This window comes from Patagioenas fasciata, chromosome 5 (genome assembly GCF_037038585.1).
Source record: "Patagioenas fasciata isolate bPatFas1 chromosome 5, bPatFas1.hap1, whole genome shotgun sequence".
In the NCBI taxonomy this organism is placed as follows: Eukaryota; Metazoa; Chordata; class Aves; order Columbiformes; family Columbidae; genus Patagioenas; species Patagioenas fasciata.
This window is the reverse complement of record NC_092524.1, coordinates 43,572,802-43,591,823: the sequence shown is the minus strand read 5'-3', so window position 1 is coordinate 43,591,823 and position 19,022 is coordinate 43,572,802. Positions and strand designations below refer to the sequence as shown.

The 19,022-nt window shown below is 41.9% G+C and overlaps 1 protein-coding gene across 5 annotated transcripts in view; it reads left to right on the top strand.

Moving 5' to 3' along the window:
* Nucleotides 1-588: 588 nt before the first annotated feature.
* Nucleotides 589-19,022, top strand: part of BAZ1A (bromodomain adjacent to zinc finger domain 1A) — a 63,847-nt gene continuing 45,413 nt past the window's right edge. For 2 of the 5 annotated variants that reach the window (XM_071809397.1, XM_065839211.2), the window contains exons 1-3: nt 593-764; nt 1,438-1,587; nt 8,657-8,935. In XM_071809397.1, the coding sequence (XP_071665498.1) occupies nt 1,475-1,587; nt 8,657-8,935 (392 nt within the window). In that variant the 5' untranslated portion in view covers nt 593-764; nt 1,438-1,474. Of the gene's footprint in view, nt 765-1,094; nt 1,588-8,656; nt 8,936-19,022 lie in introns of those variants that run through there. The other 3 variants (XM_071809395.1, XM_071809394.1, XM_071809396.1) reach the window with 3 other exon arrangements.

Here is a 19,022-nt window from a genome sequence, read left to right as displayed (position 1 = left end):
ATGTAATCTCACTTCCAGCAAAATATATCCGTACGCCCATCTACGCTCGGATAGCACTGCAATCCTTGACTTTTGGGCTGTAATTGAGAGAGAAACGTCTCCGGAACTGCAGTGTCAAACGCCGAAACCCCTGTGGATCAGCCGAGGGGAACAGCCCCGCGGGAGCCGCGCCTGCCCTGGCTAGCCGGGCAGGTACTGAGGACAGCGGATCTCACAGCACCGAGCGGCTGCTGCTCTGCCAGGGGCTGCTGGTCTCCCGGCGGCTCCTTGGCGCCGGTTTCGGAAGCGCTGGTAATGCCGGTGGGCAGGAGGCGCGGGCGGGCAGCGCCGCACGCCGCGTGCTGGGCTGGGTCGCCCCTCCGCGCTGCGCTGCCGTGCCGCCCGCAGCCCAGCCCGTCCGGCAGCGTCGTGCGGAAAGAGCCGCCTTCCCCTCCGCGGTCAGCTGGCCTGGGCCCATCACCCCCCGCACCGGAGATCTCCGGCTGATAATTCAAAAATGGAGGATGCGCCCTCTCAGCCATTAATTAATAATGTAGCTCGCTGTCTTCCTGTGTGACACACGCTGGAAGGCACCAAGCGGCCAATAAAGATGTAGGGGAGAGCAGGGGAAGGCTCCTCCCCGCAGCTCTTCCTGATTGAGGGCTTGAAGAAGTAGATCAAAAACTTCCCAGGAGCCGGGGGGGCAGAGGAAAAGGGAGAAACGCGGCGAAGGCGACCGCGCTTCGCACCGGCCGAGCAGCAAGGGCAGCCTGCGGCCGCACCAGGTGGGCAGGAGGGGAGGGAGCCCCCGCAGCGGCAGGCCGGAGCGCGAGCAGCCCCCCGCGTCGCGGCCGCACTGTCCCGCGGCGGCGGAGTCCGGTGGCGGCCGGGGCGAGGCGCAGCGCGGGGTGGGAAGGGCGAGGACCCCCATCAGGCAGCGTCCCGGCAGGAAGGGAAGGAGGGAAATAAGTGGTCGGCGCTGCCCCTCCTGGGTGTTTGCTTTGCGGGAAGGAGGAGGCGGAGGCGGCGGGGGAGTGGAAGTTGGTGTCCGGCCCGGCGTGTGTGGGTCAGAGGCGGAGGAAGGGGGTGACCCGGGGGCAGGGGAGCCGGAGAAGACAAAGCGCGGCGGCGGCCGGGGTATTCCCGAGCCGAGCACGTTGGGCGGCTGGGGCGGGGGGCGTCGCCTCCGCCCGCCGCTCGGCGTCACGGCCCCATTGTGAGGCAGAGGGAGGCGGAGGCAGGATCCGCCGCTCCGCGCGCAGTCCCAGGCAGGCAGCGGCGTGTCAGGCACACAAAAGGCCGCCGCCGCTTTCTCCCGCTCCTCTCCGGCTCCCCCGGGGGGAGGGACGCGCCGAGACGCTCCCTCCTCCCTGGGCCGGGGGGCGCCGCTGCCCGCACTCGCTCCCTCCGTATTTATTATTATTATTATTATTATTATTTTTTTACTTCTTCTCGAAGCGGGTCCCGGGGCAGGAAGAGAGCGCGGAGCGGGGCGATGCCGCTGCTGCACCGAAAGCCCTTCGTGAGGGTGAAGCCACCCGCCGACCTTCGGCCGGACGAGCGTGTTTTCTACTGCAGGGTCACTAACGAGATCTTCAGGGACTACGAGTAAGAGACAACCCCTGTGTTTGTGTCCGGCCGACCCCCCCACCTCGCCCTCCGGCGGCGGGCAGGGAGCGGTTTAACCCCGAACGGCTGACACCTGGGCGGGCAGGGAGGGGATTCCCCGGCAGCGCCGCGGGGAGCCCTGCCGGGGGTGGGGTGAGGGGGGACGCGGCTGGCGGTGAGCCCGTGCCCTCCCGAAGGGGGTGGGGGGAGAGGGCGGATCTCTCGCCCGGGGCAGGGGGAATCCCGGCCCCTCCTCGGCGGGGCTATCCCGCGGCCCCCCTCCCCTCGCGGAAAAGGAGGGGAGCCGGTTCCCGTCTACCCCCGCTGCCGCACCACTCCTTTCGCGGTGTCGCCCTCGCCCCTGCCGAGGAAGTGAAAGTTGCCCGTGTGGGAGGCAGCGGGCAGGAACGAGCGTCTGCCGGGCCCGGGTTCTCCCCTTCCCCTCCGCCGGCAGCCGCATGTTGGCGGCGGACGGCGCTAGGCCGCCCCGCGGAAGGGACCGCGCCGGGCCCTGGTTCAGCCGGAGCAGCGGGGCCGGCCGCCCTATTGTTGTGGTAGCGGTCGGGTGGGGGCCACCGCCTCCGGAGCCCGTTGGGCTCGGCTCCCCGGCCGGCTCCCGCCGTCGTTAACCCCTCGCTGCCAGCCCACCGCTGGGCTGGGGTGCCGGGTCTGCCGCACCGCCCAGGGCTGTGCTCGCCCCGCCTCCGCAGGAGCCGCCGGCTGACCCGGTTGGAAATGGCTGGCGGGTCGGGCCGCGGCCGTTGCTGCACCTGTCCGGCCAGGGAGCCGCGGCCAGGGGTTAAACTCGGCCTGAAACCGAGCGGACGCACCTGTCCCCTCGGGATCTCTCGTTCCACGGAGGTTTCTCTCTCTCCGCCCCCCCCTTTCTTTTTTTTTTGTTTTGTGCTTTTGCCTCCGTGTGTGAAGAGACCGATGGGAATTGTGAAACTGGCGTTAATCGTTGACAGTGTATTGCTCGGGTAGTCCCGAACTTGCTGCCGCGTACTTTATCGCTTCTAAGAACAGTGGGCAGAAAGTATTTAACGAGACGTTTTTCAAAAGCTCATAAATGTTTTCACTCCCCAGTCTGATCCAGCACCGTCCCCACCTACAAAAACGCCCCCGCATCCAAACTATCTTTTTTTTTTTTGAAGATGTGCAGACTAATGAGATTAAATCTGAAATACTTTTCGTTTGCAGCATATGAAATTAGAGCACACCTAAATCTTTTTCGTGTTTAGACTTGTTTTTCTTACTCAAATACACTTCACCTAATAAAAGAAACAGTATTAGGTAACTTCGAAGGGTAATGCCTTACTGTTTCTCAGACTGCATACTCAGAGGGGGAAAGGGGGCGTTGAATGAGTTGTTGAAGGTTTTGTATGGAGTGTTTTTGTTATTGGGTGTATAAGATCCCGAAGAGTAAGAGCTGACAGACTCCAGTTTCTGTAGGAATTAAGTCCCCCTTCCCCCAGCTTCCAATATTTTGAAAACTGCTTGTCTGGTTACAATTATTATTATCACATAATTAGATCACTGTCATGAATTTGTTGACACTGCACTGAAATATGCTTCAGATACATGTAGTTTCGCTGAAATTTCAGCATGAAAAGTATCCTTTTAAAAGACCTTCCTGCTCTCACAGGGTTTAGTGAATATTTTAAGAACTCTAACAGGCTTATTTACACTGCAAAAATGTCACTAAAAAAAAGTATGAAAGACCAAATCCCATGTTTAACCAAAGTTCACAAATTAAGGGATAAATTTAGACTTGTGTTCACACAGGCGATCCCTAGAAATGTCAGTGGGTGGTTAGCTCAGAGGTCGCAGTTTAGAATACGGTATTTGGGAAAACTGCAGAAAACTCTGCTATGCTTTTGTGTATGTGTTGAGTTGTGGGGCTTTTTGTCATTGTTGTGTTTTGTGATTTTTTGTTGTTGTGGTTTTTTGTTGTTGTTTGTTTGTTTATTTTATTAATTCTGGCTTTTCTGTTAGGTTGGGTAAAATTGGTGCTTTGGATTGAAAAGTTTTGTATTTTTTACTTAATGTGCCCCGGCACGGATGAGTAAGTTTAGATTGTTAGTTGTTTGTGGCGTAATCTACTGGAGAACATAGGGTCATCTTTCAGCAGGTTTTAAAGATGCTGATCCTTGGCTCTGCTGGTTGCAAAGTGATGCTTCAAATAGCTAGTGTCTTCTGAAAACATTTCCCATTTCTTTGCCTGAGCAAGGGCAATGAGATTAATAGGGAAGGGCCCACTTTTTGAAAATTGTTTTAGCTGTTTCTTGAAAACCATTGTCTAAATCAAGCAATAGCAACGTGAATTTTCTAAGGGGAGAATTTAAAAATTATAGTCTGACTAGATCAGGCGGTCCATATAGATACATACAGTAACCTGAATTCACCCCATTTCCCAGCTAAATGAACTCTTTTAATTACTACAAACAGTTAAGACTTAACTTGTTTTCTTGTTGTGGTTGTTTTTTTGTTTTGTTTCTTTCTTTCCCGGAGTACAAACTTAGCATTGAAAAGCTTCTTTACTGCCCGTGGCAGCTTTAGTAGAGAGGAATACAAATCATACATTAGTATGACTCTTCTCGATATAAGAAATCATTATGTTAATGCGAGGAGAATTTGGCAAGACTAGTATTCTGTAAAGTGACTTTCCCATTAAGAATGTATTTCCTTTTTAATCTGCAATACCATTGCATAATTTTGTAACCCTTTAAAAGGAGGTGCAGTGTGGTGGCAGTGTTTGATTGCATTTATCGGGAGTAACAGGAACTGGGGGGACTGGTGTTTTTCATGCTTGGTTGTAGTCCTGGTTAGAGGAACTGACCTGGGGACGGACTAACAGGAGTCTTGAGAGCAGTCATAGTAACTGGAAAAGCAAGTACAGGGATGCAGGTGATACATGAGAAACACATTAAACCAGTGGGATGTTACCACTAGCCTTGGTACCTTGTCTGTGAAAGTTAATAGCTGATAGAGGTGTGCGATGAAAGCTGCTATCAAAGTATGGGAAGTCTTGCTTGTGGAGGCAACCTGAAAAAGACAATTGAGTAGTATAGATACAGTGGTAGGAATGTTCTTCATTCTAAAACACGAGGAGAGGGGGGAGAGCAGTTTTGCATCTTCAGTAGTTACTGAAGCTTCTTTATAGATTGATCTGCGGAATTCTGTGTTACAGTCAAAATGAGATCTGTTCAAAAAGCTTTTAAAAGTGTCTTTAGTCAAATTAGGTGGATTTTTCTCTTTGGTTGAAGTGAAACTCATAACTTGAAATATATTACTTAATGCATAACTAGCCTGTGAATATTAAGGAATAAATGTCAGTTCCTTAGTTTTGTTTGTTTCTTTTGTGTATTGTTTTGGAATATGTATTTTTGACCACTTCTGTAGACAGGGCAGAGTATAAGAATGCTTTTGAGATCCGGAATTACGAAGTTGGTCTTCTGTGATTACTCTTCTGCCAGAGACCAAATAGATTATTTAGTAGAGGTTCACAGGGGCTTCAGGATTAAAAATAAAAATTATTACAAATTAGCCATTCCATAAATTTATTTTTTCCCCTGCTTTTTCCTCTGTCTTAAATTTTACTTAGCATGATTTTATTACATTTTACATTCTCCAATATATAACTCCATTTAAAAAAAAAGTACATCTTCAGCTTGTTTTTAAGATATGCTAAGAAAATGAATGAAAGTACATGATTTGAAATAAACATGTTCCTGAAACACTAAAAATATAGTAGATTTTGGACTCAATGGCACAGAAATTCCAAGTAATTTATTTCTAGCTTCTATTAATGAACTGCCTCCTATCAAATACCTACAGAGTAGCAATATTAAGCTACTTCTTAGTGATTTGCTAATAATTTTGTTGTTTACCTTACCTTGCATGGAAAACTATACAATGTAAATGAAGAAAGACATCCAGCTGTGAAGTCAGCATTAATTACTGCTACAAAGACAGCTCAGTTTTCAGTCCCTGATCCCTGAATGGTTGAGTCAATGTGGACATTGTCACCAGGGCACTGCAGTCCTCTTTGACTTCGCATGGGCAGGTGGACCACGCAAGTGAGCTTTGTGGACATGTTTTGTGTGGGCTTAATCTCTGTGTTGTCAAGAGTTAGAGGTCTTGAACTAGGGAGGAAGCCCTGAAGACCGTAACACCCTGTCATACCCTAGATAAAGATGTAGATGGGGCTTCAGATATGACATAGAAGCAGATGCATTTGCTCTTGTGAATTTAAGTTGAATGTAGAGTATGATCAAGTGTGTTACTACTATTTGAGTAAAGAGAAAGGGTATCACTGCTGCTGCTACCCTTCTCTTGGTTTGGTAGCTGTTGTGTCTGCTCTTTGTAAATCTTTTTGTGGTAATTGATCTGCACCAGAGACAGAAAGAGTACTGCAAATAACGTCTACTGCTACACTGTTGGAATTTTGTATTCTCCTCTCAAAGTTAAAGTGAGATTGTTAAAACAGTGCAAGAAAACTGTGTTAACAGGCTAAGCCACAGATGGTTTGGATGTGCTATAGGTAATGACAAGCTGAAGACAAATAATGCTTTCAAAACTTAATGTAATTTTTTTCACACTTTTTTTGTTTTTGCTCTCTCTAAATTCACAGGGGAAAAAATCTACACAAAACAAAAGAGGAAATGAGGGAGAATGAGACTAGATACACAAACTACTGTCTTATGCAAATGGAAAAATTGTTTCCTCAAATATGTTTCAGTTAAAGTAGTTAAAGTGATCTGAGTTTTTCACTTGCAATGATCATGGATTAAAAAATTGTAGAGAGGGGTTTGTTGGTTGTTTTGGTTCCTGCCCTGCTTCTGCCCTCCCCCCCCCCCTTTAGGATCAATACTGTTGCTTTAAATAGCATGACTGCCCGGTGTCTCTTCACAAAGAAGAACAGCAGCTCTTACAGGGAATCTTGGAGTCAACCTCAGTGTCTCCTTCCTCCTCTGCTCTGTCTGCCCCCCTTCACACCCCCCCCCCCCCTTTTTACTTTTGCAATTTTGTTCTGGTAAATTTTTCATAACTCTTAAGGGTGGTTTTTCTCTTTGCTGGCACAAGATAATTATCAAGAACCTCTTTGGTGAGACACAAAAATATATGTAGAGACACAACTGCATGAAGATTTGAGTATATGTTTCTTTAGTAGTCTTTCTGACTTCAATAGCCAAAAATGATTGTGACTCTAATATGGAAGTATTGAAATACAGGGCAGGAAAAGACCTGAAGAGATCGTGTGTTATGTATTGCATCACCTTTGAAAAAAAAAAAAAAAAAATTCGTGTAACTTGTTCTTTAAAATGTTTAAATAGCTGTTCTATACCTTAAAGATACTGATTCACCGTGGTTGACAACAAAAAAAGAACATTATGTCATACGCACAAAAGATGACTGACGGCCATCCATTCTTCATATATGGAAGAACAACTTTATTACTTGAAGAACAATTTCTCTCATTTTCTCTCCTTTGTTCTTCTCCTTTTCTTGTTTATAGTAAACAAACCTGAATTATTCCTCATTATTATGAGTGTTAGACCCATGTACTATCAAATATATTAAGCAGATGCAGGTGATGTAAAATCTGAAATTATACAACTTGAAATATTATTCAGATAATTTACGTCTTCTGTCCTTTCCCCCTTTTCGTAGCTGATGTTCTTCGTAGAGCATCTTTCTGTCACTCAGAGGAATCCTGTGCTCATACAGAAGGGATTATCTGAGCCAGGACCCTCCATTGTCCTCAATCTGGAGTTTCCATTTTCATTTACAGAATGTTATGGTTTATCCGTTCATCTGCAGTGAACATCGTCATCTGTGTCAGTCTAACTGATGCATGATTGCCAGCTTGAGTTTGCAGGGAGCCTGCAAGAGAAAACTCAAAGTGTGAATTGTCCTGTTCTCTAATCTCATTACTAGAATGATTTGAACAGTTCTGTCCTTTTAGAAATGGGAACACTGTGCAGTGTCAGATTTTTTTTGAAGGAATGAAACTTCAGTGTAGGCATCTCATGTAGCATGTGGTGTGCTGAAAGTGCTGTATGTCTGTCTTGAAATAGCTATGTTGAAGTGGTACAAGGCAGAACAGAATTCAGTTTGTCATGTTGCTGCACAGTTATGAATGGTAATCTGTTAAGATTTTAAAGAAAGGCAAATAAAAATTGTTATCTGAACTTGGGCGTATTGAAAGATTGCCCTGCTGTCCGATCACTGATCCTTAGTATGTGATATGTTTTAACATGGTTTTGTGAGTAGCTACATCATATACTTCATCTGGAAAGTGTTTTAACAAACCTCTGTTTTTCTGATACTGGGCAAAAATTGACAGATATTGACTAATGGAAGCTCATCTTTCTTGATTCCAATATAATAACTAGTAAGACAGCAATAATAATATAATTTTAGCATTAATTGAAATACAGGGAAGGAGGAGTATCAATATTTGCTAATGGAATGAGGGAGGAGAAGAATCTGTTCGAAAAAATAGTTTAATGCTTTTTCTAAGAGCAATGCAAACAGTGAAGGAATAAAAACTATTTAGAGAACTACTTGACATTAATTTTTTTACCTCTCCCATCTTTTCATTTATGAGCTAGGGTACTCAAAATCAGAAACTTATCCAAGTTTCAACATGTTTCTCTGATGTTAAGGTTATTTTATGTTTGTACAGTTTTAAACCCTCCTCTTGCAAGTATTTGTGGAAATGGGGGATGTGAGGAGGATATGATGCCTATTAAACTCATTGTGATTGTTTTTATGCATAAGGTTTATTATATGTGAATATTTGTTTGCAACACTTCTGAGACGTGATGCTCTGTTATTGTAGTCTGTAGTTAGAGGAGACTTTAGTTTTACCACAGCAATTTACCATACCGTGGCTATAAAGTGGTAAATAACCCTTGAGTATATACAACCTGTACAGGAATAGAGCTGCCTTTGCCTTTCGGGCTTGTGAAAGAAATTTGCTGCTGTGTTAATAGTGGTAAATTGCAAATGTTAGTCAGAACTCAACAGTTTTCTTTCTCTCCCCCACCCTCTTTCTTTTCAGTGATTTTTTTGAACGCACCATTCTGTGCAACAGCCTCGTGTGGAGCTGTGCTGTCACAGGCAAACCAGGACTCACATATCAGGAAGCACTGGAATCGGAGAAGAAAGCCAGACTTAATCTTCAAAGTTTTCCAGAGGCACTCATCATTCCAGTTCTCTACTTGGCCACCCTTACCCATCGCTCCCGACTTCATGAGATCTGTGATGAAATCTTTGCTTATGTCAAGGATCGGTATTTTGTTGGTGAAACAGTGGAAGTAGTTAGAAATAATGGTGCAAGGTAAGAATATTTTAAAATAAACACCTATTTCTTTCTGTTTGGCATGGGTGTTTCTTGTATGTGCTTCTTTTAAACCAAAGATCAGGATAATAAGCTCCATCAAGCACACCAGAAATGAGATGTTGTGCTTAAGCTAGTGACACTGCTCCTACTTGCTTTAATTAAGAGTAGGATTGTATTGCTGGGCTTGGTATCTCTTTCCTTAGCTTCGATGCAGCTGTGGAGGCAGGGCAGCTCTCTTGGGTTTTGACACAGCATTTTTTTGGAGTGCTGGATTTGCAAAGAAATGTCAGTCCCCTGGTGTATTTGTGCGAGAATGGTAGGTTGGTTGTAAAATGAGATTTAATTAGAATTAATTAAAAATTGTATGAAAGTTCTGGTGAAATAATCCAGAATGCAATTCATCACATGGTGTTTTGTGTACTCAGAATGGCCAAACTATAGAAACCTCAAAAAAAATGATACTACTTTCATGGTGTTTTTTTTTTAGGTAGGGATAAATTTTGAGTGCATTCTCAGACCAATTGGAAAATAATTGTAAAGTGTTTGTAATAGGTGATTATCTGGGATTTAGTGTCTGTTTGTTTCTTTTTTCATTCAGTGTTATGTTTACTCTTATACTGATGTATATATTGGGAGTGTTTTTATTGTTATCTTAGACTGATAGAAAGCTTGGAAAACCTCAGATGCTTTCTTATATCATTGGTACGTATGCTCTATAGTATAAGTAAGTTCTACAACATGAAGCTAGCTTGAGTCTTTCTTTAAAGGAACTTCTGGGAGAGGACTAGAAAAGGTCCATGTTCTGTCTAAATGAGTTTGCAGTTTCACCTAATTGAAGTTATAAATAGGAAAGATTTAAACATGCTTAACCTGGAAACACCTGAACAATGTGTGCTAATAGCCTTTGTGGGTTCAGCTGTTGCTGGTTGTTTTTTGTTGTTTGCCTGTGGGGTTGTTTTGGTGGTGGTGGTTGTTGTTGTTTTATATAAATGTTTGTTTACCCCTAGGAGGAAGGTGCCAGATTACACTGCAGAGTAGACAGGGCACAACCTATTGGCTTCTGTGGGTAGCGTGAGGTCTCTGCGCTTAATCTGGTGTATACTGGGTGATAGGAATGGGCTGGTTCAAAATGGTCATCAGAGAACATAGTTATTCTGTATGGGATTTTTTTAGTGGCTGATCTAGATGTTAATTAAGGCAAATTTTGTGCTGTATCAGGAAGAAAAATCTGCTGATGTGCTGCAGGAGATAAATTGTAAGGACGTTTGGATGGGTATGTGTGTAAGATCAGTGCAGAATGGAAGAACTTTCTTTATCTACCCTGCTTTATTCCTTTCAACCAGTGAAGTTCTAGTCTGCAAAACCAGGACAAGAACAACATTGGTAGACTTCATGCTTTCTGTACAGAAAACCAATATCCAAAATTTTTTTTATCCTTCTCATATTTGTACTTGTATCATGACTAGACCCTGTGTTCCTACTAGTATTACATTCCCTTTGCTTAGAGAATAAGGTGCGTGGGGTTTTTTATGTTTGTTTGTTTGTTAACCAGAAACCTGAATATTATGAACTACTAGCATAGTTCAGCTGTTGATTTTCATTTGCTCAATGAAATGCCTTTGTTTTCAATCTTTGAAGATACTGTTGGTTTCCAAACTAATAGCAAAAACAATGCTTTAGAAGAACAACATTTCCCCTCGCCCCCCCAGGAGCAACTCTCCTGTCTATTACTTTTCTAAACTCTTAGCTAAGATATTTATGCTTGTGCATCTTAGCTTTTAAAAACTTAAATGAAAAGTAGGCTTATATGCAATTAATACAAGTCTGTCTTGTTTCTTTGTCTTTTGAAATTAAGAATTATTTTCACTTTTCTTTTTAGACCATCGTACATCAGTTTTTAAGTTTGCTCTAACAAAATGGTTTCTACTTACCGTGTAAGCTACATTCTGTTCAGATAAAGTTGTGATATGATTCTGTCTCATGAAGATAGTATTATAACTTTTTACCACCCTTTAATTCAGTCTTCTAGGTTATTCAAAATTCTGTTGAGATGCATACCTGACAAATTTGTGTTTATGTTCCATTTTTCACAGATCAATATATTAATAGGGTATAAGCTGAATTTCTTAAGCCTTTGAGGTGGGCTACATAATCTAAAACACTCAATATTCAAATAAAATTTATTTCCATCAGAAACTAAACTGCAAAAGCTTGTATGTTTCAAACCACACAAGCATAAGCTTTTCTCTGGTAAAATGAAGCATCAAAAATTTGCCTTAGCTGATTGTATGCCACTGATATTCTAGACAAATGTATAGCAGAGAGCTGCTTCAAACCTTAAATACTAAATCCAGGAAATGTTGCAAATAACATGGTAATGCAGAGGGCTTTTTATGCTTAGAGACACATAATTAAAGAATACAAAGTGGGAGGAGGTGAGGCAGAGTTATTCTTCTGCCCAATTAACAGTTGACTTTGACCTATATTTTGAAGTACTACATTGGGTATTAATTATAGCAACTCATGTTACTTGTAAATAACACGACTGTTCAACAGAACGATTTGTGCATGTTTGTCGTGTGCAGCTACGTTTTTGTGATCTTTTCTAACAAAAATGGTCACAGTCCATCTGTAATGTAATTGCATCCTATGAGACAAACGATTTGGCAGATCACGAAAACCCAGTTGTGTCGTGGTGTTGTAAACTGTTCCGCTGCATTTATGTATGAAGTTTTTTGCACATGTAGTGTCAGCAGGGTTGGTTGTTATCTGAGCTTTGCACATCATTTAGTGTGAAGCCTACAGCATAGTTGATGTGTAGCCAGGGATAGGTAAAGGTTGATCAAGCAATTCAAGTATTTATATTTTATAATTCCAAAATTTGCACATGTAGTATTCTTGTAGGATGGATTACTTTGACGTGGCTTTCTGGAGTTCGAACAAAGTAAATGGGAGGGAAGCCAAACACCAGAAGGGTTAGCATTTTGGCTTAATGTAAATGTTTTTATATTGAGCATGCGAAGTAGTCTTCAGTACTGTAAGCAATGGACAAGTGATCTAGAAAGAGTAAGAGGACAAGTGCTTTGTGCAGAGGCTAGGCAGAGCATGACTTTTTTTTTTTTTACTTTTTTTTGGGGGGGACAGGGTAGGCGGGGGGGACGGACACTGGTGGTTCTTGTATCCAACCCGTATGTTCTGGTGGTTGCAGAATCTCATGCCCCATTGCTTTTTCTGGTCTTAGATCTCTACCAGGCTTTCCTGGTTTCTAGCCTTTTGTTGCGCTACACAGTTTTGATTTGGCTGCTTCTGCCTTGGTGCTGAGGTCTGGTATGAGGAATTCAATGAGTTTGGGAGATACTTTGTCTTCCTGTTGTTTTGGTATGTCTGGTGTCTTAACAGGCCTTATCAACCAAAAGAAATTACGAAGAAAGCCCCCCAGTCCTATGATGTGGCTTGTTCAGGCGGTCTGTGAAAATGATGTGTGTAATTTGGTAATCTAGTAGAATCAACAAGGAGATAATTCTACTTGCTCTTTAACTCTTTCAGATGACGTATTGATTAAAAATGGCCAGCTTTTCCAGCCAAACTGAGTCTGATTTTTCTCCCAAGTGGCAGCTTGTGCTGTGCTTTAAAACACGAGGTGATTGCATTCCCAGTTCAAGAACTGTAGGAACTGTGTTACAACGTTTTCCTAGTACTGCCTTAGTGAAAGACAAAATTATTATTTGAAACGTAAGTCAGAAACATCATATCATAGAGACAGAAAAATGAATCTAAAATGAAGTTTAAATTTGTCTGAGTTGCAAAGGAATTGAAAACAGATGACACTGTAAGTACTGTTAGAATGTCAAATTGCTATTTATGGAAAGAAGTTGATTCAAAAAGGCATGGAAATTATTATTTGAGATTTCATTGGGGGGCGGGGGGAATTAGAACAATATTTCATGTTAACCCTGGTCAGTTACAATGTAAAATAAACAGTTAATGTGTTAACTCACACTTTATTGAAGCAGAGGAAAAATGCTGACAATATCGCTGGAGTTGCTTCCTGTACTTGCTCTTCAACACTGAAAGCTTAAGATACATGCCATACTAGTTGGCCTTTTGTTTTCCCACAAGAAATGGAATCTCTTGCAGTAACCTGACCATTTGTTGCTGCCTTAGTACTGTGTTGTATTATTGGTACTTACAACTTGTGAAACTGAATTTCAACATCTTGGCACCTGAGGTTGGTCAGTCAGTTACCTGAAATTTGGAACTGTGAGGTGTGAAAGGCCTACCTGAAATAACCTCAGCAAATGCTTCAGTCACACCAAATAAAACCTATGACTGCCAAGCTCACTCAGCTGTAGGACCTGTTCTTTTCTGCTTGAGCAGTGTGCTTGTTTTTTGTGGTATTTTTTTTTTTTTTGTGTGTGTGTTGTTGTGTTTTGTGGGTTTTTTTGTTTGTGGTTTTTTTTTTTTCCCTCCAATTATTTTAATTTGCTGGAGGAAAAACGAGATGTAAAGCATGTGTAAACAAGCAGTTGTGACTTATCATCAGTGTTCTGAATCTGGGTGGTATCACAAGAAATACTGGTTATCTTTATTAGGGTATACAAGTGAGCAGTGCGATAATTAGTTAATTAACCTGTAAGCTTGCAGTCTGACTTGGTTGGAGAACTCCAGCTCTTCAGCTCCCCCTCCCCCACCCTTAAAAATAGCCAATGTGACTATACCTTCCCTTCCCCATGAAGGTTGGGAGACAACCAATTGTTGTCCATCAATTAGTATGGAACTTAATTAAAAAGTTAACCACCTGCAGACTCAAATAGGTTGCTTAGAGGTAGTGTATAAGAAGTCATACAGAATGTGGCAGATATGAAGAAGGAATATGTTTTTTCATTGAATTTGACCACTAGATGACACCACTGCAAAAGAATACTTGTGTCATGCCTGTGAGCAACAGCAGAATGCTTTAAGAGAACGTAGTGTTTTTAAAATGAACCTGCTTACAGAAGTAGTAGATAAAGTTCTCTGTTAGGAGGATTGCTGCATCTTATAATGCATTTGGTACAGGTTAGCATCCTTTCTCTGCTCTGAACGATCTAATGCTGCCAAGCTGTAGGAAACCTCGATAATCACAGAGCAACCTTTCTGTAACTGAAACTTCTTTTTTTTTAGCTCATCAATTGTTTGGCTGGTGTCCCAGTGCTTCAGGATTGTTCATAGTGGATTAACCACTGCATTAGACCAATTAAAAGATTTGCATACTGTTTTCATCTCTGTAAGTCTTAACTGGGGCACAGAAAACGTGTTGCTGGCGGTGGCTGTGCCTGGCTGATATGGAGTCAGGATGGTACAAGATAATCCTTGTAAGAGATAAGGTTATAGCTAATTTTCCAACTTTTTCGTTCAAACCAGCAACAAGGTATTACTTACATATGTTAATATACAGTTGCCTTCTGAGCACTAGGATAAGTTAGTATAAGACCACTAGGTAGTAAAAGGCAAATTGTCTTCCACGTTTAGACTCTAATGAGTTACAGTGAGTTTAAATTATATTCTAGTCCACCAACGATTTTTCCTCTTTGGCATTTAGGCTTCAAAGCTGACTGGATGCAGAGGTATTGGGGCTCATGTCCACAGAATCAGAAACTTATAGCGTGTTTATGTAGTGCCGAGGCTTAAGCGCAAGTTCCTGCATACAAAGAAGTTTCCTACTTTTTTTTGAAAGGTGAATTTGAATTCCAGTAGCAAAGTTAGTGTGGTGCTTGTGAAACAGCATAGCTGACAGTACTGGAGAGCAGCTTACCTATTCATAGAGCAAGTGCAGTTTGCATTTTTCCAGCATTGCTCTTTAAGGATCAGTCAACTCCTGGCCTGGAAAGATCACGTTTAAGGAATTAGCTTTCCACTTCCCTTAAGTCCTTTGGGATATAAATATATTTGTATTTGTTGACTAATAAATATATTTGTATTTGACTAATGGAAGCTATGAGATTACAATATCTGGGAGAGAACCTGCAATTGCTTTCTTATAGATTGTTGAACAGCTGTTACAACTATTTTTGGGCACAGCTAATCTCTGTTAGTTCTCATTCTGTGTTCTTTCTCTACTTTTGTAACTATAAATTTAAAGGTACAGTGTTTGGTTTGTTGTGTGGATTTTTTTTTTAATCAGTACAGTACTATGAACTGAAGGTTGGGCAATCAAAACAATGCATCTACTGCTACTTAGTGCTGTCCTAAATCTGCAGGAGACAACTGATGCAGCTACTGTGTATACCGGATTCTCTTGTCCTAAGTAAAAACATGCTGCTTACTGGTTTCTTTGAAGTGCACAATCTTACCTATAACTTGACAGACAAATGAAGATGCTGAAACTTGAAAAGAGCAGCTCTTACTGTACTTCAGGAAGCCATTATGTGTGTAAAACTTGCCTCCTCGTTGTGTGCTTTTGTTTTGTGTGTGCATTAAATAGTACCAGTTAGCTCAGTAAGAGATGTCACTTATTCTTTCAGATCTTGTCTCACTTTTATCTTTCTAATTACTTCCAAGTGTACAAGAACTGTTAGGACTAGGATATGAGTTATTGCACTTACCTGACATTTACTTCTTAAAAACTTACTAAAAGCTGACAAAACAGAATGAGGCTGTAGCTTTTTGGTACTTGCTACCATAGCTTCTCATATGTCTCTCTTGGGGTTTTCTTCATTCAACTAACTTCACATACTATTGGAAAATATGTCCTTTTTTTAATTTTGGCATTTGAAAAACTTTGCTTTCATTTGGGTGTCTGTTTTTTAAAAAGTGAATTTCCTTTTGCTTATGTCTTGCTGGTCATTGTTTTGTTTATGTTAAAAGTTGGCCTCAAAGTATTGCAACATTACTCCACTGCCCCATTTCAAACAGTTTTCTGCTGTTTTTTGACTGCTTATTGTAAAGCATACAGACACATGTTTATAAATCACATGGGCATTCAAGGGCTCTTGTGTTTTGGCTTGAAATGAGGACGTAGCAGAGTGCCAGACTATTATTTCTATCGCAGTAGTTAGCACCAGTCAGATCAAAAACAGGGGTGCAGAATGCTCAATTGAGGGGCAGTGAGAAGTGGTCTCTCTTCTCACAGCTTGTATGGCTGGATGTAAAGGCCCACCTGGCCTTTGTGAAGAACTTCTCGTGAGTAAGTTAAAGTGCTGGTAATTGCAGGGTCAAGGTTTCTGCTTGACACCCTGTGATGTCTGGTTTTGGCCCATTACATAGTGGAGTGCAGCTTCTCTTCTTCAAATTGTGTTCTTCTGCTGCTTTGGCAGGAGATGGAGATACCTGCTTGTCCCACAACTTGTAGTAGGTTGTGTACCTGCCTTTTAACTGCTGAGCTGAAAGAAATAGAAATTTGCCGTGTAAGTTACACTTACCCTTTGTTTTGGATTTTCCTGAATCATTCCCATCTTGGACTACTGGTGAATTTGAAGCATGTACTGTGTCATGCCCAACTATAATACCTTGTGAGATACGTGGTTTCCCAAGAACAGACTTTCCTAGCATCCCAGTGTTCGCTTTTCAGTTTGGAAGCATAAGCTACTGAGGTCACTGAGCTCCTCAAGAAATTATAGTGTATCAGGGCTTCTACATGAGAGAGGTCTTGCTGCTTTTCCTCACCTGCTTTTGTCCGTGGCCAATATTTGCTTCTTGTACATGCTGTAGTTCTCATCAGATCCTTCAGGGAAACGCTTGAAGTAGCTGATCTGACACAAACTTATCCAGCTCTTCACCTTGGCTTAGTTTTGGGTTTGTTTGCCTTTTTTTTGTTTGTTTGTTTTTGTGGGGGGGTGGAGGGGCAGGTAATAGAATTTAATGGCAATCAATGAACAATACTGAGTACTAGAGCTCCAAAAAGCAAGCACCACACCAAATATGTGGCTGGAAAGAGGAATGGCAGGGGAGGATTTCCCCCTTGGTAGTGATGAACTGTTAAGTCATCTCCGCATCTTGCAGAGCAGCAGCCTGAGGCTGCGGTTTGCTGCTGTTCACCTTCAACCTGCTGTTTCCTTACTGTTCTTCTCGGAGTGACGAAGTTCCATCCAACCTTAAAGTTTTCTGCTAGTTGTGTTAAGCTGCTTTTCAAAGCACAGCCCAGAATTGTTCTTGTGGAGAATGTGATAGAGTTGGATTTCTGCAGAAACCATGTCCTGTGCCACCGTGTCCAGCCAGTGTATCTTGCTCTTAGATTGCTAGAGTCACTTATGTTCTTTCACCTGGGCAACTGACCAACTCTACCCAAAATTGATGCAATGAAACATTTTAGGTTTTTTTCATTTGAGAGAGGGGATGTGCATGGGTACTTAAAAAAATTAACATTGGTGATATCTCCTCTGGCTTTGCATTTAAAACTTTTGGACTCGTGTTCCTCTCTTTCTTCAAAACAAACCCCAGATTTAATCATCTAGGCCAAACACTTCTTTTCCATAACATAAGAGATCCCAAAGAGCTTGGTTTCTGAGCGTAGAAAAAAAAAAACCTGTGAGCATAAAGGCCATCCTTGGAATTGGTCAGGGAATCCATACCCTGTTGTTGATAGCAGCCTGCAGTGCAGAGAGAGGTACGCAAAACTCTTTGAGTACAGGGTAATCCTTTTGCATGTTTTACTGTTCTAGCTTCTAGCTGTCAGTGTCTGAGCTTGAGTTGCTGGGACTTTTGTGTAGAAGTTCATGATGGTTCTATTCTCAATTTATCTGATCCTTTTCTGAATACCTTTTGGCATTTACTTACAGTGGCTGTAAGCTTTTTTTACAATATTTATTGCTATTAGAAGAAAGTGCTTCCTGACTGAGGGGGATATTAGGATATGTATTTATTTGCTTGAGTGCTCCTGTTTTTTCAGTTTGAGGTGCCCCAGTTCTTATTTTATGGGAAATAGTGAGTGAGCGTGGTTTCACTTTGATGTAAGCTCTGTAAAGATCTTAAGATGTCCTTTTTATAAAGTATTTCCACAAGTATGCTTCGAGTGTCTTGCTTCAGATTTCGGCTCTGCTGTTTTATGTGCTTTATGATATAAAATAAGAGTTGTAATAAGTGAACTCAGGGAATCATTAGGTTATTGAGAAGAGCAGGCCTTTGTTTGTACTAGAAACCAAGTGTCTTTGCCTCTTTTCGCCCAGGGAATTGGCCACTACTAGCCAGGACTTGAGTGTAGCAAGGGCTAAAAAAAGAATTAATAGATTATTATTTCTTCAATGCTACAAGGAGAAGTTGCATCACCTTCTTTAACCCCCTGTCTATCAGTAACCATTAACTTCCATTGGATTATGCTTTTATTGAGCCAGGTAATGTGTGTTTCACTTGATTCCTTCCCCAAAGATTTCTGGTAATTATTTGAATGAAGGCATAGAGGATGGACAATCACTTGCTTTCTGTGGTAGTTTATTCCATTAGTCATGCTTCCTATTTAATAACAAAAAAGGAAGAAGAAAAAAGAGGTAGCTGTATTGGGATTTTGCTACTTACTGAATCAAGTATATAGAATATATAATTTCTGTTCTTACAGAAGGAGATGTGATACTCTAAGTTACAGGGCTGTCTGATGGACACACATGTAAATTAAGCATTGGTAAAATACTCAGTGAACTAAACATTAAAGTCTTTTTGTTGAGGAGGATTGATTCGTGTGTGTGTGTGTGTGTTAGGCTCTTTATCCTTTCATGGCATTGCATAGCATAGGTTGCAAGTTAGCTTTCATGTGGCAGTTTTACTGTGATTGCAAATTCAGTGTATATGTGCTCCCTCTAGTGGGCTTCAAATAGTAAACAAATTAGAAGTGTCATTAGTCTTAAGCATTGGTGCTTTTGATTATTTTCCATTTGGAAAAAACAGACAACACTTAAAAGTGGTTTTTAAATGTAACTGAACTCTCTAGGAAATATATTTTATAATCTGAAACAAAAATATTTCCACTAAGAAGTCTTTTTGAGCAGGTGATCTTTGTTGGATTTAAGAAAATCAGCCTAATGCATTCTGCTATGTAGTCAGCTCCATATTATGCAGTATGAAGGGGAGGCGGTGATGTTCCAAATATTGGAAGACCAAGACACTGTTAATGACA